This window comes from Spermophilus citellus (assembly GCF_964194105.1).
Source record: "Spermophilus citellus genome assembly, chromosome: 13".
Taxonomy (NCBI): domain Eukaryota; kingdom Metazoa; phylum Chordata; class Mammalia; order Rodentia; family Sciuridae; genus Spermophilus; species Spermophilus citellus.
This window is the reverse complement of record NC_138193.1, coordinates 84979077-84998464: the sequence shown is the minus strand read 5'-3', so window position 1 is coordinate 84998464 and position 19388 is coordinate 84979077. Positions and strand designations below refer to the sequence as shown.

Genomic DNA, 19388 nt, shown 5'->3' with positions numbered 1-19388 from the left:
TTGAAGTCTGAAAATACTTGAATGATCAGAATCTATTAGAAAGATGACTCCATCTGTTCTAGGAATGTCTCTATTGTGACGATAAGTCTGCTTTTGCATTTGGTCACTCACAAGCCATCTATTTAAACGGGAGAGAACTTTAAGTCAATCGGTCTGTTTCATGCAGGAGAACAAATTATAAAATCTTTGTCCCTCTGTATCTGAATTGGAATAAAATTAACCACTTAGGTAAATTTTCAATGTAACAGTATTAATTTCCTGACCCAACAAATCTCTAGAATTCTTTTTTTTTTTTTTTAAACATATCTTTCTTACAAAGAACAGAAAACTAAGTACAGGTGTGCAGGGAAGGGAGTCCACTTCTAACCTTCAGTTCCATGTTTCTTAAAGAACAGAAGGACCAAACTTCTAATAGCTATCTCATTGATCTAGAAGTCCTATTTCTAAAACACACTTTTTAATTTTCTTACATTGTGAAACTCAATACAGACTTAAAACTGACTGAACAAACTAAACATGATTTGTTTAATTTTCCCTTGAAAACAGCAAAGTTTAAAAAGTAAAACAAACTGACCAAGAACACTAGGAATCAGCAATTGTGTATGTCTGCCAGAAACTGGCTTACCAAATTCACTTGAAGTGTCTATCTTACACAGAGTCCCCTGGTCCCTGTCCTATACTGTGTTTTTTCTTGCTGACTAAGGTACTCACCAGTGGCTACTCCACTATATTTACCAAAATAATCCAACTTCTACCTAAACCATCAGTATAAAAAAATAAGAGAAAAGTTCATCACTACGTAACAGATATTTTAACACAGGATTAACTATTTAACTGTGAGCCAAATTTAAAAATGTTTTGGTTCAGCCTGGTAATGAGTGCCTATAACCCCAGTAACTTGGGAGGCTGAGGCAGGAGGATGGCAAATTCGAGGTCAGCCTTAGCAAGTAAGCAAGATCCTGTCCTGAAATTTAAAAAGGGATGAAGATGTAGCTCAGCAGTAGAGCACCCAAGGCTCAGTCCCCAGGACCAAAACAAAAATAAAAACAAAACAAAATGTTTGGTTTATTTCTAAACAGATATATAAAACTTTACTGCATTTCAAAAAGATATAAGTAACGGTGCTTCCCTTCTCTCAGAGAGGCAGCTCTGCCCTTAGGGGATACAAAGTGACCTAATTCTTTGTAATTCTACCTAACAACCCTCAATATAGCCTAATAATATTTTCTAAAGTCCCAATTCTCTCAAAACCTCAAAGAACAGATAGTAGCAGAAAACTGATGAAATCCATATATAGTATCTCAGTTTAGCTAGTAGTATTGTGCTGATGTTACTTTCTTGGTTTTGACAAATGGACCTTAGTTGTAGACGTTAATATTAAGGAAAGGTGAATGGTGGATATACACAGAGAACTGTACTATTTCTGCAACTTTTCTGTAAATCTAAAATATTTCAAAATTAAAAATTTCCTTCAAAAAAGGTAACTGAGCCAGGCACAGTGGTGCACATCTGGAACCTCAGTGACTTGCCAGAATTTTGTTTCCTGCATACTCCATGGTATTGATGCTAAGGCTGACGACCACAAATACAAGGCTAAAAGCCAGTAAGTATTACAACTGAGATGTGAAAGAAGTACAATGAAACATTTCCAGATTAACACGCAGCTGAAAAACAAGATAAAACCCTTAAAATTAGCTAAATTGCTGAGTCTGGATATTCTTACAGTGGAGTTGTTGAAACTCATTCACATTAGGTATTAAGATATTACATGTTGACCTATTTATTGCTTTTTGTGCTCAGCCAATGGCCATCATGTAGTTGTAACAGCCCTTAGCATTGCAGTTGCAGGCAAAGAAATAACCCAACTTGACAGGTGTGTTGGCACATATCTGTAATCTCAGTGACTCAGAAGGCCAAGGCAGGAGGATTACAAGTTTGAGGCCAGCCTCAGCAATTTAGTGAGATCCTATCTCAAAATCTAAAAATAAAAAGGGCTGGGGATATGGCACAGTTACAATCTCTGGGTTCAATCCCCAGTACTCCCCAAATTAATTAAAAACAAACAAAAGATGTAGCTGAGTACAAATAATGACTTAACTGTAAACTTCATTTTTATATTTCAAACATTCAAAAGGCAATTATAAACACATTCCAGTTAAGATTCTGCTATTTCCCTTCCCAGTCCTGTCTCTGGTTCTAGGAACAAAACAAACAAACGAAACCACCCAAACCGGGCTATGGTTGTGGCTCAGTGGTAGAGCACTTGCCTGGCATGTGTGAGGCACTGGGTTCGATCCTCAGCACCACATAAAAATAAATAAATAAAATAATGCTATCGTGTCCAAAAAAAAGCGCTAAAAAAAAAAAAAAAACACCCAAACCTTCTGGTTTTATATAACTCTAGACCACCATCTCTTTCTTGGATTACTATAACAAAGGTACTGTAATAAATTTGACTAAACTCCTATCTCAATCCCTTACCCCAAGTCCAAGTCCATCTTCCATAGAATACATAAACTTCCTGTTAAAATCTTTGAATAAGTTTGCTCAAATCTTCTAGGTCTTTATTAAGGCTTAAAAGGATCCTTTTCACCTAATCTCCCTAGCCTTACCTATTACTGCACCTATACCCACAGGCTCTACTATGAGAATATAAGCTGTCTCCTGAATATTTCATAATTTTTTTTTCATGAATGCATTTTCTTTGCCAAAGTTTGTGGTTTTCTACAAACATAAATGCTTACCAATCTTTTTTTTTTTTAATTTTTTTGAGAAACATTTGGGAAGTACTTTATTCACACAGCTTTCTGACTCCTCTACATCGACAAATCAGACATCCTTAGCACTTTCAGTGCTTTACATCAAAATTATTATTGCAACTAACACATTAGTTGCTTGTGTCTACTTCTCCTAGATTACAAACTGCTTATTAGGTTTGGAAGGACTAGGTTTTACCTATCTTTACAATTTCAGAAACCAATACAGTACTCTGTAGACTAAGCAATATGAAACACTTTGTAAATGGTGGTGTAATGGTAATACAATGGCAATATAATATAATGGTAATATAATATAAATGGTGGTTTGCAAATATTATTCTGAGATAAACTGCACATTTAAACTAGTACTCTTCATTTCAAAGGACTAGCATGTCTGATCTATATAAAACCGTACTGTACAAACCTGATTTTTAAGGACCATTTGTTGTTTTTTAACTTGAGTTTGAAGAGTTCAAACTTAGGAATGTCTCAATTTTTTTTAGCGTTTTCTTAAAAGATATAGCTGGCTAAGAAACACTGAGAAGGAACCTAAAATTAAAATCATCTTTACCTTAAAAGCAATAATTAAGCTCTAATGAGAATAAAGACTAGCTCTGTACTGATTTGTTTTAGAAATGTACAAATATTCAAAGACAATATACATCAAATATATGTGACTACTTATTTTAAATTTTAAATCTCCAGGGAAAACCTCTATCTAGTTTACTTTTTGTTTCTTTGGAGATAGAATCTAACTGTGTTGTCCAGACTGGCTTTGAATTTGTGATCCTCCTGTCTCAGCCTCCTGAATACCTGGGATTATAGGTGGAACTATCGTGTCAATACATCCAGCTCTTATTGTACACTATGATAATGACATTGAAGAGCAGAGCAGGCAAGGTCTTATTGAGAAGAATGCCAGGCACTCTATTCTACAGGAGTTCAGTTTCAGAATCTCTTCAAGAAGTAAACATAGCTACTCTGTTATAAAATGGGCCTCTAGAACTTAATTATAAGCTGATTATCTCTTCAGAAAATTCATGGGTAAGTCTGGCTCCCAGAGGGGCAAGTTTATCAGTGGTCAAATCATATTTGACCACTTCTCTTGATTTTCTGTCCAAATTTGTTATAATAAGCTGTAACAGAACAACACAGAAGTGGTAGAAGAGTATTTGTTTTAAAGTGGTCTGTACCAAGACCCCTTAAAAAAGCTCCTTGCTCTTTGTAAAATCACTGGCAATGAGAAAGAATCCATGAAATCAGGTTTCCTCTGAGACTAAATCTGGCCTTCCTGGGCTAGGCAATATTAGTTACCAAAAAGACATTTGCAGAACCAGTCTCAGTGCCAACAATGAATAGTAAGATTGCCTCAAGGAGTCGTTATTTAGCACTCTATTTTTTCATCTATGAAAAGCATGGGCTGTGTGACAAGATCTCTCAGCTCCAACATATTACAAATTTAATCATTACTCCAAATTTGGCTGAGTCTGGACTTTAATTAGAGAATAGGGGAAGACTCTGTACAGAAGAGTTAGAAAAAGGGAAGATTAACTGCTATTCTATATTATACTATGTTTTGCTTTCCCATCATTTTTTTTAAGTCAGCAATGCCAATTAGAGAATAAAATCATCTATTTAAACCAGCACTTCCTGATCTTAGACTCTACAGCTCAAAAAGCACATGGTTCTATTGAAAATATAATCTTAACTTTGTCTGTTTTACTTTGGTTTCTGGGTGATTTTCCTCTTTTTATACTTTAAGACAATAACATGAACACCATGTAGCATCAGTTACATTCTAAGCTTTCGTGGCACTCCACTTATGTACTTATTCACTGACTTCTTCCAGCTATTCCATCATGTAGATAATATCATCTCCATTTTATAAATGAGGAAATTGCTGGCACAGAGTGATTAAATAACTTGCTACATGTCACACCATTAATAAGTGATGAAGGGATGGAAAGGACAGTAGAATGAAACAGACATTATTACCTTGTATTCATGTATGATTACAGTATGGGTGTGACTCGGCACCATGTACAGCCAGAGGAATGAGAAGTTGTGCTCTGCTTGTGTACATTGTGTCAAAATGCATTTTAATGTCATATATAACTAAGTAGAACACATTTTAAAAAATTTATTTTTAAGCGATGAGTCCTGACCCCAAGATCTTAACTAAAGCTCTTAACTATCATATACCTTACTGTCTTCCTGACAAGAAGACTGTGCTCATTTCATTACACCAAGGGTACCATGTAAATGCATGAGGCTATCCTGAAATAATAGGTGAGGTTTTAGCTGTCTAATAGTACTGGAAGATTCAAATCATGTTTGAGAAATTCGCAGATCAACATCCTTGGGGAAACATAAAAATTCTCTTCAAAAGACCAGCTTACCCCTGGGAATAAATAGTTTATAATGCTTCCCCCAATTAAGTCTAGGTAGGTCATTCTGTTAGGACCAATGGCAATAAAATAAGTGTTTCTAAGTGGTAATTTTAACTATGTTGACAGGAATTAATTATTTGCATAATGAAGTTAAATGATTTTAAAGAGACTGTTTGTTTGAGCTGATGCTGGTTCTTCTGCTCCCTAACATATAAACTGTTAGGATATTGTACGAACCACTCAACATTAAAGTAGTACTAAATTGGCTTATTAAAGAACCCATCCAAAATGCATAACAGTTATTGACTTATCTCTACGTGAAAAGGGCTAGTGAATTTCCTAAAGTTTCCAATAAGAGACACTCCCCTCCCCCGTTGCTATTTACACACACACACACACACACACACACACTTTTAGAGTGGTTAGAACCAAGGACTGAACTGTTGTTAGGGCAGAATTCCCCAGTCTTTCCAACCTGCTGTGCTCAGAACAAAAGGAAGAGTGTTTTGCACCTGGTCCTATGAGAATGTGAGCTTGCAGTAAGTTACAACTATAATACACTCCATCAAAGCTGAAGCACTGAAACGTTTTTCGTTTTTGTTAATACATATGAAATACTGTCAATCTTCCTTTTGGAGGGAACTTAAAAATGACTAGATCACAATGTTAAGACTCATAGCTGCATATCAAAGTTAAAACATGATTTAACTCTGAGGGATCCCCTACAGAGTATTGCATGGGAACCTGGCTTAGTCCTGCCAAAGCAATATAATGGCAAATTCATAGTCAGGTAAGTTCACATCAGGACCTAAAAAAATAAGTTGCTGATAGCTACTCAGGAGGATGAGGAAGGAGAATCACAAATTCAAGGCCAGCCTGGGCTCTGTCTCAAAACTGAACAAAAACTGCTGGGTGGACATAGTTTAGTGGTATAGTGCCGCTGGGTTCAATCTCCAGCGCCATGCACGTGTGCGTGCCCATACAGTAGTTAGTGAAATAATTCTAGTCCCTAGTTCTTTGGACAAAATGAAGGAAAGGAATAAAATAATATTCTTGAGGCCAGAAACACAAAAAACACAAAAATTAAGGTACTGATAAAAATAGGAAGAGATGCTCCTGACTGAATCCTCCTACATCTAGAAGAAAGGGGCAACAGACAGATTCATAGACTAAGCATAAAAGTCAGTTTTTGCCTGTCAACTTCCTCACTGAACTCAAATACAGAAGTTCCAACCCACATGACTGTAATACTGGTTTTAGAATTAATAGGTCATAAATTAAAATTCCATTCATGTGAAAATATCCTATTTTCAAAGCATAAAGGAAACTACAAATCATGGTGTTAGAGCTAAGTTTATTTTGTTAAATTAACTAGGGGATGGAATCATTATTACTTTTCAAAAGGGAAACAAACAATGTACCTGAGATAGCTTCCAAAATAAGCAACAATATTTGGGTGTTTACAGTCTTTCATCATAATAATTTCTTGCTGCACAACTGCAAAATCTTCTCCTGGAATAAAAAAAAAAAAGCATGTTGAATATTTAGTAGGCAAGAGAAGCTTCGAACTGTTCATTTATTTCAAAACATAATATGAAGATAATTATGCATTTAACATAAATAATGAGCTATAAATAAACACAACTCATAAGTTAATGGTATTACTTTTAATGACAATTTCAGTCCTGACTTTAGAGAAAGTATACCACAGTGATTAAAAGTATGATCTCCAGTCCCAGACTTTCTAGATTCAAATTCTAGTTCTGTTCCTTCCTATGCTGTGTGAGCTTGGGCAAATTACTTGACTTCTCTATGTCAATTTTCTACTCAGTAAAATAACAATGACCTATCTCCCAGGGCTGTTGTCAATGTTAAATGAATTAATATATATAAAATACTTAGAATAAGCAGAGTAATTTCTATATAAGCATTGGTTTATACTTATTACTATTATGCCTAGGACATAATCATCAGTTGTCATTTATCACATTTTCCTTTATTACTAGATAACAGCTAACACTTGTAAAACAAGGAAGTAATTCCTTTTTTATAAGCAGGACCCCTTATACACTAAGTATGTAGATGTATTTCCACAGGCTCTCTGCAGAGCCCAGCAGCCTACACAACAGCAGCAACAGGTTACTGGATGGACCCCCACCCCCACAGGCCTGTCTTGTATTCAGTACTTGTTTCCACCACATAAAAATGGCACTATATCTGAGCCTGGTCAGGAGATTAACAAATGATCTCTCCTATTCCCTCCCTGCCCAGATTCTTCAATATGTGACCTGGCAATCCCACAGCAGTGTCACATGCTGTGACTCCTGAATAAACACTTGTCATGGAGAGCAACAGAACTGCAGGGAATGCAAATGTAGTGAACCAGAGACTACAGAAAGAGAACAAATGGAAGTGTTTACACTTAAAACAAAGTGGCCTGGATTACTAATTCAGTTTTCAAGTACTATATTCTATGACTAGCTGGATAAAATGTGTATTAGCGGCAAAGTTTTAAAAAAAAAATTAAGAGTGCTTTAGCATTTACTGCTCAAATCATAAGTAAGTTGTTGATGGGTAAACCCTGCAATTTCTGGCCTTGGCATTACCCATTGTAAATGTAACTAAAACAAGAACTAAACAAACCACAAATCATTTGAGCCTGATATAAAAATCCACCTCACTGTCCCAGTTACAAGGGAAGAAGTAATAGAGAACAGATGGTATGTCAAGTTCTTAATTTCTGTAGTGATGTGAACACAAAATTAAAAAGAAAAGAACCCCAAAGAAGAGGGGGAAATTTTTACATTCTCAAAAACTCAGAGCTAGGATCCTCTTATGAGTTAGTTTCCCACCTTAAGAATTCCTGATTTTCATCATATAAACAAGAAATCCAAGTTAAAAGTTATAAAGTTATAAGGGACTAACACCAATCATCTAGAAGTTCTAAACTTTTGCTTTTTACCCACCCTGAAATTATACTTTTCTGCAATCTAATGGAAGGGCCTTCCACAATCAAGGTTGATCTACTCAGTGATCCTAGGACTTCTGATGGTTAGAGGTTGGGAACTTTTTCTGGAGTAAGCCTCAGAGACTTTATTCATCATCACATAACCTCAAAGGCACCAACCCAGAAGGACTGATCTTTGGAAAGCACTGAGGAGAGACAGGAAAAGGAGGGCATCTAATGATACAACTGAGCCGCTACAGTGGGCCTCACCTACTCTGTAATTCTCCAATACATCGTACATGACCCAAAACTCCCTGTATCATTTAAGCCACCATGAGCAGGGGTTTCTCTTTACTTACAAGCATCACAATTTGTACATATAACAGCCTTACTATGATCTTTGTACATATCACAGCCCTTACTATGCTCCATCCATGTCTGCGTGTCCTCACTAGAAGACAAAGCCCTCTAAGACAGGACTGTGCCTGAATTGTCTTTGTATCCTGAGCACCTGATACAAAACAGAATTGTTGACTGAATGGATCTACATTACACTTCTGTGAAGGCTCTAAAAGGGGAATATCAGCTTTTGGTTTAATTTTATCTAATTATCAGCATGCTTTATACAATTAATAGACTATTTATTACTCCTTTTGATTTCTACTTCAACTTATGAGAGGCTTTAAGGCTTCAAGTACAACTTCTCCCATGAAATGTTGTTGATCCAAAGTGAATAATTTCTTTTCTATCTTATTTGATTATGAAATGGCTAAATTAATTCAATATTTTTATAGGAGAAAAATTCACACATTCAATTTTAAAGGTAAGTGAAAAATATAAACTTTGGTAGAAAAAAAAAGAAAGAATTTAATACCTTAATGTTGATTTAAAGAACTTTCTTTAAAGCTCATGAGAGACATATTCCAAAGTTGAAAATGAACAAACTTAAGGGGAAAAAAATCCTATCATGCTTAATTGGGACACAAGAGCAAAGATTAAACTAGATAATCTCTAAAAACTTTCCAATTCTAAGAGTATAGAGTTTTTTGATAAAATTTTTAGACTTTAAATAATTCATCTTCCAAAAGATGTTCCCCCTCCCTTAATGAAATGGGAAACACATGCAAGACTACAAGTAGAGGACATAATGAATGAACTAAGAACTAAAGCAGAAAAATATAAACATTATAATATATGTAATGTTCTTAGAGCATTCATCATACATAATAAGTGTCAATAAATGTTAACTACTTACAGTTAAGAGAAGGAGGCTGAATAATGATTCCCAAAAGTCTTAATGCCTAAAACCTGTGAATGTTATCTTTCGTGGCAAAGGGGATTTGCAGTATTAATAAACTGAGGATCCTGGATAGGTAGATTTCCTAAACAACCCAGGTGACAACTGACAGGATTTGCTACACTATAGGCTTTGAAGGGCCAATTAAGGAATGCAGCTCTAGAAATTGGAAGAGGTTAGGGAGTACAGCCCTGTTGACACCTTGATCTGAATTCAAGAACTTTAAGAAAATAAATGTGTTGTTTCAAGTTACCAAGTTTGCGGTAACATGCTATAGCAGTCATAAGAAATTAATGTGATTATCAACATCATTATTACTGTGGCAAGGACTGGAGATACAGCTTAAGGTAGACCACTTGCCTAGCATGTGTGAGGCCGAGTTCAATTCCCAGTACTGCAAAAACAAACAAACAAGCAAACCTATTATTATTGTGGCAGAGCTGGATAGCCATTCACAAATGATAGGTGCACCCCTCTCCATAGTGTGCAAATTATTGGTAGGAGGCAGTCATCTAGTCAGACACTTCCCAGTCAGTGAGCATGCTCCTGTGCCCAAAAGACTAGTTCTTGCTAAGAGAATTCGAACAAAAGTCATGTGTCCCTTTTTCATTACTTTTCCCCATCATCAGGTTATATAATATTGTGAGTACTCAAGGAAATGCAAACAGCCTGGGTCCCTGAGTTACTAACAGGAAAAAAATCCAACTTGGTTTCACAACTTACTGGATGTATGATCTTGGGCAAATTACTTTCTCTGTATATGTGTGTGTTTCTCAACCTACAATGGCAATTACATAATACAAAATAATATGTTACATATATGTGTGTATAATAAATAGCACATAATAGCAATTACCCACATTCACAACTCCATGCCCCCCCTTACTTTGCTTTCTTTTTCTTATCACATCAAACATATTATATGTTTACTGATTTACTGTATGTCTTTCAATAGGGACATTCGATATGAATGCATTACTGAGTTATCCCACAAATATTAACCAAATGAAGCCCACAAAAGTAAAAATAAGGTGGGACAAATAGTAGGAACACAAGATGCTCACAATTTATAATACATATTATTGTACCTTGGGAGACAAACACATACCTGAAAAAAAAAACTATTAAAAAAGATCTTTTAACACTTTAGAATGCATCCAATTAAATTATATACATAAGAATAAGATTTAAAATGTAAGAGCCCTACACAAGTATTTTAAAAGACAAAAACCCTGGGGGAAAAAAAAAGGAAAACATTTTACTTTTGAGTAAAAGGACTTTTGGTAAAAGGAGGCAAATATCTCATAGATTAATCCCTGAGTTACTACAATCAAAATACCAGTTGAATCTTGAACATAAAAAAAAAAAAATTCTATCATATTCATCTGGAAAATTAACATGAAGAAACAGTTTTATAATAGATTTTACTTCAAAATATTACAGAAAAATAGATATCAGAGTTGATCTATCCAGAATTTTCGTTTCTTTGATTTTTGCTAGTTGAGTATTAAACGTCCTATGGCCAGAGAAAAGAGAATGAAACAAAATATATCTAAGTTGGGAAGGAAAATGTATATTTACCTCTGTTCACAGATGACATGAAATTACATGTTTAAAACTCTTAAATAGTTTACAAAGAAATTTCTAGAACAAATGAATTCAGCAAGCTAGCTGCAGGATAAAAAAAAGTCAACACATACAATCAGTTGCATTTATATCCAATAAACAATCTGAAAGGGATTACAACAATCCCAGTTACAAGAGCATCAAAAGAAATAAAATACTTAGTTATAAACTTAACCTTGGAGGCAAAAGACTTGTAGGTAAAAACTATAAAACACTACTGAAAGGAATGAGATATCCTATGTTCATGGACTGAAAGACGATGTAGTCAAGATGTCCATCTAACCCAAAGTAATCTATCGAATCAATGCAATCCCAATCAAAATCTCAAAAACGTTTTTTGCAGAAGTAGAAAAGGCAATCCTAAAATTCACATGGAAACACAAAGGATCCCAAATAGCCAAAATAATCCTGAAAAAGAACAAAGCTAGAGATCTCATACTTCCTGATTTTAAAACATTTTACAAAGCTACAGTAACCAAAACATTTACGGTACTGGCATAAAGACAAACACATGACCAATGCAATAGAATAGCCTAGAAATAAACCCACACATATTCTGTTAAAGCTCTTTTACATGGTGCCAAGATTACACACAAAGTAAGAACATTCTCTTCAACAAATGGTGCTGGGAAAATTGAATAGCAACATGTAATGGAATAAAACTGGACACTTCTCTTACATATATAAAAATCAACTCATAATGTTTTAAAAACTTAAGTGCAAGACCTGAAACTATAAAACTCCTTTAGAAAATAAAGGCAAAATAATGCACAACATTGGTCTTGTCAAAAATACAGGCAACAAAAGCAAAAACAGAACAATTGTGACTGCATTAAACTCAAATCTCTGCATAGAAAAAGGAATCATCAGCCAATTGGAAAGGTAACAACCAAATGGAAGAAAATATCTGCGAACACTATATCTGATAAGAGTTTAATATCCAAAATACATGAGGATTTCCTACAACTCAATAGAAGACAACAACCTTAACAATTAAAAATGAACAAGGATGAGGAATATATTAGTTTGATTCAATCATTTCACAACATGTACATATCAAAACATTATGTTGTAATACCCATAAATATATACAACCTGCATTTGTCAATTTTACATTAATAATGCTGGGGATTATTTTCTTACTGAACAAAGAATTTGTCTCTCCAAAAACATTCAAATGGCCAGTGTGTATGTGAAAGATGCCAGCATCACTAATCATCATAGAAATGCAAATCAAAATTATAATGAGGGGGCTGGGACTGTAGCAAAGTGGTAGAGCACTTGTCTAGCACATGTGGGGCACTGGGTTTAATCCTCAGCACCAAATAAAAATGAATAAATAAAATAAAGGTCCTATATCCATCTAAAACAAAAATAAATAAATAAATGAGATTATAGTGAGAGGGCTAGAGTTGTAGCTCAGTGGTAGAGTGCTTGTTAGTATGTCTAAGACACCAGAGAATAAACAAGCAAACAAAAACCATGGTGAAGACTCAGCTCCAACCTGTTAGGATGGCTACTATGAACAAACAAAAAACAGAAAGCAATAAGTGTTGGTGAAGATGCTGATAAATTGGAACTCCTGTGCACTACTGCTGGGAATGTAAAATCATGCAGTTGCTATGGAAAACAGTATAGAAGTTCCTCCAAAATTTAAAAAGCTGAGTGAGCACACCTGTAATTCCTACTGCTGTAATCCCAGTGATTTGGGAGGTTGAGACAGGAGAATCACAAGCTCGGGGTCAGCCTTAGCAACTTAAAAAGACCCTGTCTCAAAATAAAAAATAAAAGGGGTTGAGGAAGTGGCTCAGTGGTAAAGCATACCTGGGTTCAATCCCCAGTACCATGATGATGATGATGATGATGATGAAAAAATAATAATAGCACCATATGATCCACCAATCCCACTCCTGAGCAGATGCCCAAAAGAACTGTAATCAAAATCTCAAAGAAAGACTTGTGCCCTCTTGTTCATTGCAGCATTATTCATAATAGCTAAGAGGCAGAAACAACCCAAATGTCCAACGGTGGATACATGGCTAAAGAATATGTGATACACACACACACACACACACACACACACACACACACACACACAATATTCTCTCTCTCTCTATGTATATATATCTCTTCACATATGCACACAATGGAATATTATTCTTTCTTTAAAAAGAGGTCTTATCATATGCTGCAACATGAATGGACCTGGAGAATAATATGCTCAATGAAAGGAACCAGTCCTACAAGGACAAATATTGCGTGATTCCACTTATATGAGGTATGTAAAGTAGTCAAACTAACAGAAGAAGAAAGTAGAATGGTCAATGCAGACACAGAGTAGAAGAGGAAACATGGAAACATTTATTTAGTGTTAAATAAATACAAATTTCAGTAATGAAACATGAAAATGATCTAGAGGTTTACAACATCCATCTTACAGTTAACAACACTGTACTTCAATTTATTAAGATGGTAGGTCTCAAGTTGTATATTTTTACCATGATATTTTAAAAAAAAAATACCCTATGAATGCTTGCTTTGCATGCACAAAGCCCAGGATTCAACCCCTAGCACCACAAAACAACAACAAAAACAAACAAACACAATCCTATGGCTAAAGAGAAAAGTTTTGATTTGGACTATGGAAAACAAATAAGGTTTCTTATGCATATGTTGTGGGTATTTCATTCACAAGTCTTCAAACTTCTATATTATTTTAAACATAAAGAAGTGGGAACAAATACCTATACTCTTCTTCTTCTTCTTTTTTTTTTAGTTGTAGATGGACATAATACCTTTATTTTATTTATTTATTTTTATGTGGTGCTGAGGATTGAACCCAGTGCCTTACATGTGCTAGCAAGTGCTCTGCTGCTGAGCTACACCGCCAGCCCAAATATCCACACTCTTCATAAAGGTATGTTACAACCAGCTTTAATTTTCCATTTGTTAAGTGGTACTGTTATGGTTTGGTTATAAGGTATCCCCCTAAATGCTCACATGTTAATGCAGGAATGTTCAAAGATGAAACAGATAGACCTTAAAAGCTGTAATCTCATCACTGGATCAACCCATCGGATGAATTAATAATCTGAATGGATTACTGGATGGTAACTGAGAGGCAGCTGTGGTGTGGCTGGAGGAAGTAGGTCATTGGGGCATCACTTGAGGAATGTCTTCTCTCTCCTTTCCAGCTGCCATAAACAGCAGCTCTCCTTTGCCAGGCCCTCTCGCCATGATTTTCTGTCTCACCTCAGGCCCAGAGCTATGAAGTCAGCTGACCACAGACTGAAATCATGAGCCCAAAATAAACTTTTCTTCCTCTAAGTTGTTCTTGTCAGGTATTTTTGGTCATAGCAACAAGAAGTTGATTAACAAAGGTACCATTCAACATAATTTTTAAACTCCACCTCATGCTGTAGAAGCAATAAATGGAATTATCAGCATTTCAGTAATACATGACATGGCTAACATCCCAGAACTTTGATTCTCTCTCTCTTTTTTTTTTTTTTTTTGGGGGGGGGTACTGAGGATTGAATCCAGGGACACCTAAACACTAGCCCCAGCCCCAGCCCTTTTTGTTTTTTATACTGAGGCACTGTCTCACTAAGTTGCTTAGAGCCTCGATAAGTTGATGAGGCTGGCCTTGAATTTGTAATCCTTCTGCCTTGGCCTCCCAGATCCTTGGGAATACAGGCATGTGCCACACACCCAGCTGTGATTCTCTAAAAAGAAGCTACCTCAAACTACCAGAGAATACAGGAAATACATTAAATGAAATCCAATTACCACCTTTAAAATATGTAAATAAAATAAAATTCCAGTGGCTTATTTTAAAAAGATGAGAAACTAGCTTAAGTAGTTGTAATAACAATTTTCTTCCTAAAACCAAATAACTAGCTCTCACTTTTTAGTTTTAGTTTGGGGGATATATTCTGGCCCTGATTAATACTACAAAGAAATACAAAGGCAGGGGCACTCTATCACTGAGCTACATCCCCAGCCCTTTTTAAATTTTTGATTTTTAAAAAATGTTAAGAATGGGTCTAAATTGCTTGGGGCCTCACTAAGTTTCTCAGGCTGGTCTTGAACTTTCATCCTCCAGCCTCTGGGATTACAGGTACATGCTACAGGTAAGGACAGAATAAAAGAAGGCATCGTGTAGATTTTAAGGGAAGTAATTCTACCGACTTCTATATGTACTTCAAAACAAATTAAAAAAATAAATTATAATGATTTTATACCAAAGTAGTTTGTGCCAGATGATTAGGTTTAATTTTTGGAAAAAATAATGAAACTGTGATACCAGCTCCAAAAGTCATACTTTAATGCTTGTTTTTCAACCCTGTTTTCTAACAGCTGTCCCCTGTCCCCATGAAATTTTATGCCACAAATATTTTGAATATCTATTTATGTGTGTATGTATACATTTATGCATAAAAAGAATGAGTTTTTTCCTTCTTCTTTTGTGTGGGTGTGTTTATGAGAACTGAACACAGGTCCCTGAACATGCTAGGCAAGTACTCTATTGCTTAGTCACGGTCCCAAAATGTTTGTTTGTTTTTTTGAGACAGGCTGGTTTTGAACTTGCAATCCTCCTGCCTCAGTCTCCTGTTCATGTGCCACTATGCTGGCGATTCTACCACCTTCTTATTTTAAAGAAATATTTGAGAAAACACTCTCAAATGCAAACAAATTATATCCAGGTTGTGAGGGCAGAATGGCTTAACCTGAGATTACTGACTTAACCTGTGAGATCTCTGTTTCTTACCATGGTCCAGCTCTTCTTTTGAGAGCCAGTTTACCCATGCAGGTCTGATTGAAGACCCCAAAACAAGGAAGGTAATATAACTTGCTTAGTGAGAAACTTTGTTGTTTAAAATCAAACAAACTTTGGGAGTGGCAAAAGCGGCTCTAGAGTTAGACTGCCAGGGTTCAAATTCCAGCTCTCTACTCAATTAGGGCAAAGTACTAAAACTTTCAGTACTTTAGTTTCCTTAACTATGAACCTTTGTAGAATAAATGATGTAACAGCCACTCTGTCTGTAATGGCAATAAACACTGGGTATTGAGGGACCTGTTCAACACTCAAGAGAAATAGGAAAAGGTGCCACATAAGGACATTCCCTAATGACTTGCCACTCTGATGCAAGATAAAGAGGGAGAAAGTGCCTCTTCTACCTTTACGGACAGGAAAACCAACATCAAATGTTGACAGGAAAGAAGGTTCATAAAATGCAACTTGAAATTTGTGAAAAAATAGTGGACTGACATCTTACTGGTACCTTGTTTTGCTTTTTAAATTTTGCTCTACAATTTAATATGTACTTCTCTCATGAACATACAAAAAAAAAATACTATCCTATTTTCCCACTGAATTTCCTTGTTTATCAATCTCAGTATTTTTCATTGTGTTGGAGAAGGAATGAATTTCCGCACTTAGAAGAGTTTCTCCTAAAAAGTTGCTATCTAAAAATTAATCACTTACCTGTCTGCATTTATATTCTATTTTAGCAACTGGTATTGCAAACAATACCACAAATGAGTAATTGTAAGTAACTTTAAAATTCTAACTTGAAATCACTAAAATAAAAAGAGAAAGAAAGAAAGAAAGAAAGAAAGATAGATTTAAGAGACCTATAACAAAATGACAGTTGTTGTAAGCCAAAAGTACATGAGTTCTACTCTACTAGCCATCTCTGACACAACTATTCATCTTACTTTATTTTTAAATTTTTGTTCAAAATGGGCCAACAGCTGACAATGTTCTAGCCCAATCCGATTTAAGACTATAGCAACAAACTTGTAATCCCACAAAATCCGGTTTATTGTCCCACTGCAATGAGTAAAACTGCACACCAGAGGAACCTACAGCCATCTTACCAAAAAAGGGAAGACTGAATTCAACACAATCTCTTTATGTCAAAGTGAGTGATATTTTCCAGGAAGAGGGGGATGTTTCATTTTTGCTGATACAATTTTATACTGCTAAATCTCTACAGTCTGTGATTTTTAAACAAAAAGTTTCTCACTAAGTAAGCAAGCTATATATTCAAAGACACAGTTTTGTTACAACACTCTATAGCTGCACCATTCTTGGAAGAAACAGCTTCCTGTGGAGTGTGGGTTTCAACTGTGTCTGTTTGCTCTGATATATAACCAGGAGGATTTTACTGTCACTTGAGATTTCTGTGACCTAAGAGTCCTGTTCCATTTATGTCAGGGTATGAAGAACAGCTTACTAATTACTGACTGCATCGTATTCTTTTAAGAGTTTGTTTGCTGGCTTATATTTTGGTTTATTCTGCATCAATTTCTGCTAAGATATCTACTTTGGGCAAATATACTGATTTTGAAGAATCATGTTTATTTTACCCCAGTGAAGTTCATTTACACATTTAACATACATAACAATCACTAGTTGAAGTGATACACACACACACACACACACACACACGCGCGTCTGGCTCAATCTGATACAAAGAACTCCCACACCACGGCCAAACTTTGGGAGTGGCGAAAGCAGCTCTAGAGTTAGACTGCCAGGGTTCAAGTTCCAGCTATCCACTCAATTAGGGCAAAGTACTAAAACTTTCAGTACTTTAGTTTCCTTAACTATAAAAAACAGGGATAATGATACAAGGATTAAACAAGTCAACATATGCAAAGCACTTAAAACAGTGCCTGGCACAAATTAAGTTTGAATAAATGTTAGTTATTCAGTAGCAATACATGGCATAAACAAATTCATCTCTACCTTATTAGTTGCCAGATTTTCCTCATTAGTTTGATTTATCCAATAAGTATTTACTGAGTGCCTACCAGGTGCCAGACAATGTGGCAGGCAGTGGGAATCTATATTATAAAGAAAAAGGATATAAAGTTTGTCCTCAAGAAATGACAGTCTAGTGAAATCTGCAGCACCACCAGGCTAAAACATGTCTTTATTATTAGGAATAGCTCTTTACAATTTTTTTTTATCAAAGCTGGGAAATTATGCAAAATGAGATGAAGTGATCACCAACTTACAGCGAATGATGCTAGCAAAGTAAATATGACTACATAATTTAAAAAAAAAAGGAAAAAAAAAACTTTACAACTTTACAAGTACTGAATATACATACTCTAAAGAAATACTGTTCCATGGCCAGTTGCCCAGCACCAGTCCTATCTCTCAGAAATCCACCCTGGGCCTCTGCCTGGTCTCTCTTCCTCCCACTTCCACCAGGTTGCTACTTATGGGATTCAGGCTCCTTCAGGCATGGGAGATTACGCTCAAGATAGCAGTGTTCACTACTGTTCTTCTCCACCCTCGCCTGGCTTTCAACTCCTACAGTGCTCCTCTCTACCTGGTATTTTATCATGCACCACTTTTTGAACATCATCTTTTTCTTTTTCTTTTCCTCCTTTTTTTGGGGGGAAGGGGGTTACTGGGGATTGAACTCAAGGGTGCTCTACCACTGAGCTACATTCACAACCCCTTTTATTTTTTGAAACGAGATCTGGTTTAAGTTTTCCAGGCTGGCCTCAAACTTGTGATCCTCCTATATTATTAGTCTCCTGAGAAGCTGGGATTAGAGATATGTGCCACCGTGTCCAGCAAACATCATTTTTAATTCCTTTTCTACTCTTGCATTTTCATCAAATCTTTCCTAGTTACCAGAGGGAAAATGCTGCTTCCTTTCTTTCTGCAAAGAAAGAACTAGCCCTAGTAGTCCTACTAGCAGTATTAACTACCTATACCCAGTGAGGAACTATTTAGTAGTCTAAAAATTTGCTTTAAGTATTAATACCACAACAAGCATTATTTTAACAACTTTCATGAGAAATAATTCACTTAACTTAAAATTATAATCCAAAAATTTTTAATATATTCACAGCCATGTACAACCATCACCACGACTAAGACATTTTAGTCTCATCAGCAGTCACCCGTCATTCCCACCACGCCTTCCCCAGCCCTAGGTAACCACTAATCTACTTTCTATATCCACAAATATGCCTGTTCTAGACATTTCATTTAAACAGAATCACATCATTTGTGACCAGCTTCTTTCATTTAGCATAATATTTGATCCATATTATATACACATTTATTTTTACTAAATAATAGTAAATGTGGATCCACCATGTTTCATTTTTACACTCAATAGTTTTTATATATTGTTTTCACTTTGGGCTATAATAAACAATGCTACTATGAACATTTGTATACAAGTTCTTATATATACATATGCTTTCATTTCCCTTGAGAATATATCTAACAGTAAAAACGCTGAGTCATATGGTAACTCAATGTTTAACAATTCTGACAAACTGCCAAATGACTTTCCAAAGTGGGCGCACCATTTTATATTACCACTGGCAAC

At 35.6% G+C, this 19388-nt stretch overlaps 1 protein-coding gene across 5 annotated transcripts in view; it reads right to left on the bottom strand.

The window, feature by feature from the left end:
* MAP4K3 (mitogen-activated protein kinase kinase kinase kinase 3) overlaps window positions 1-19388 on the bottom strand; it is a 198672-nt gene that overhangs the window by 88183 nt on the left and 91101 nt on the right. For all 5 annotated transcript variants that reach the window (XR_014018527.1, XM_081264490.1, XM_081264487.1 and 2 more), the window contains one exon: window positions 6571-6661. Coding sequence is in view for 4 of the 5 variants with exons in the window: in XM_081264487.1 (XP_081120613.1) it covers window positions 6571-6661 (91 nt within the window). In the remaining variant the exon portion in view is untranslated. The remainder of the gene's footprint in view (window positions 1-6570; window positions 6662-19388) is intronic.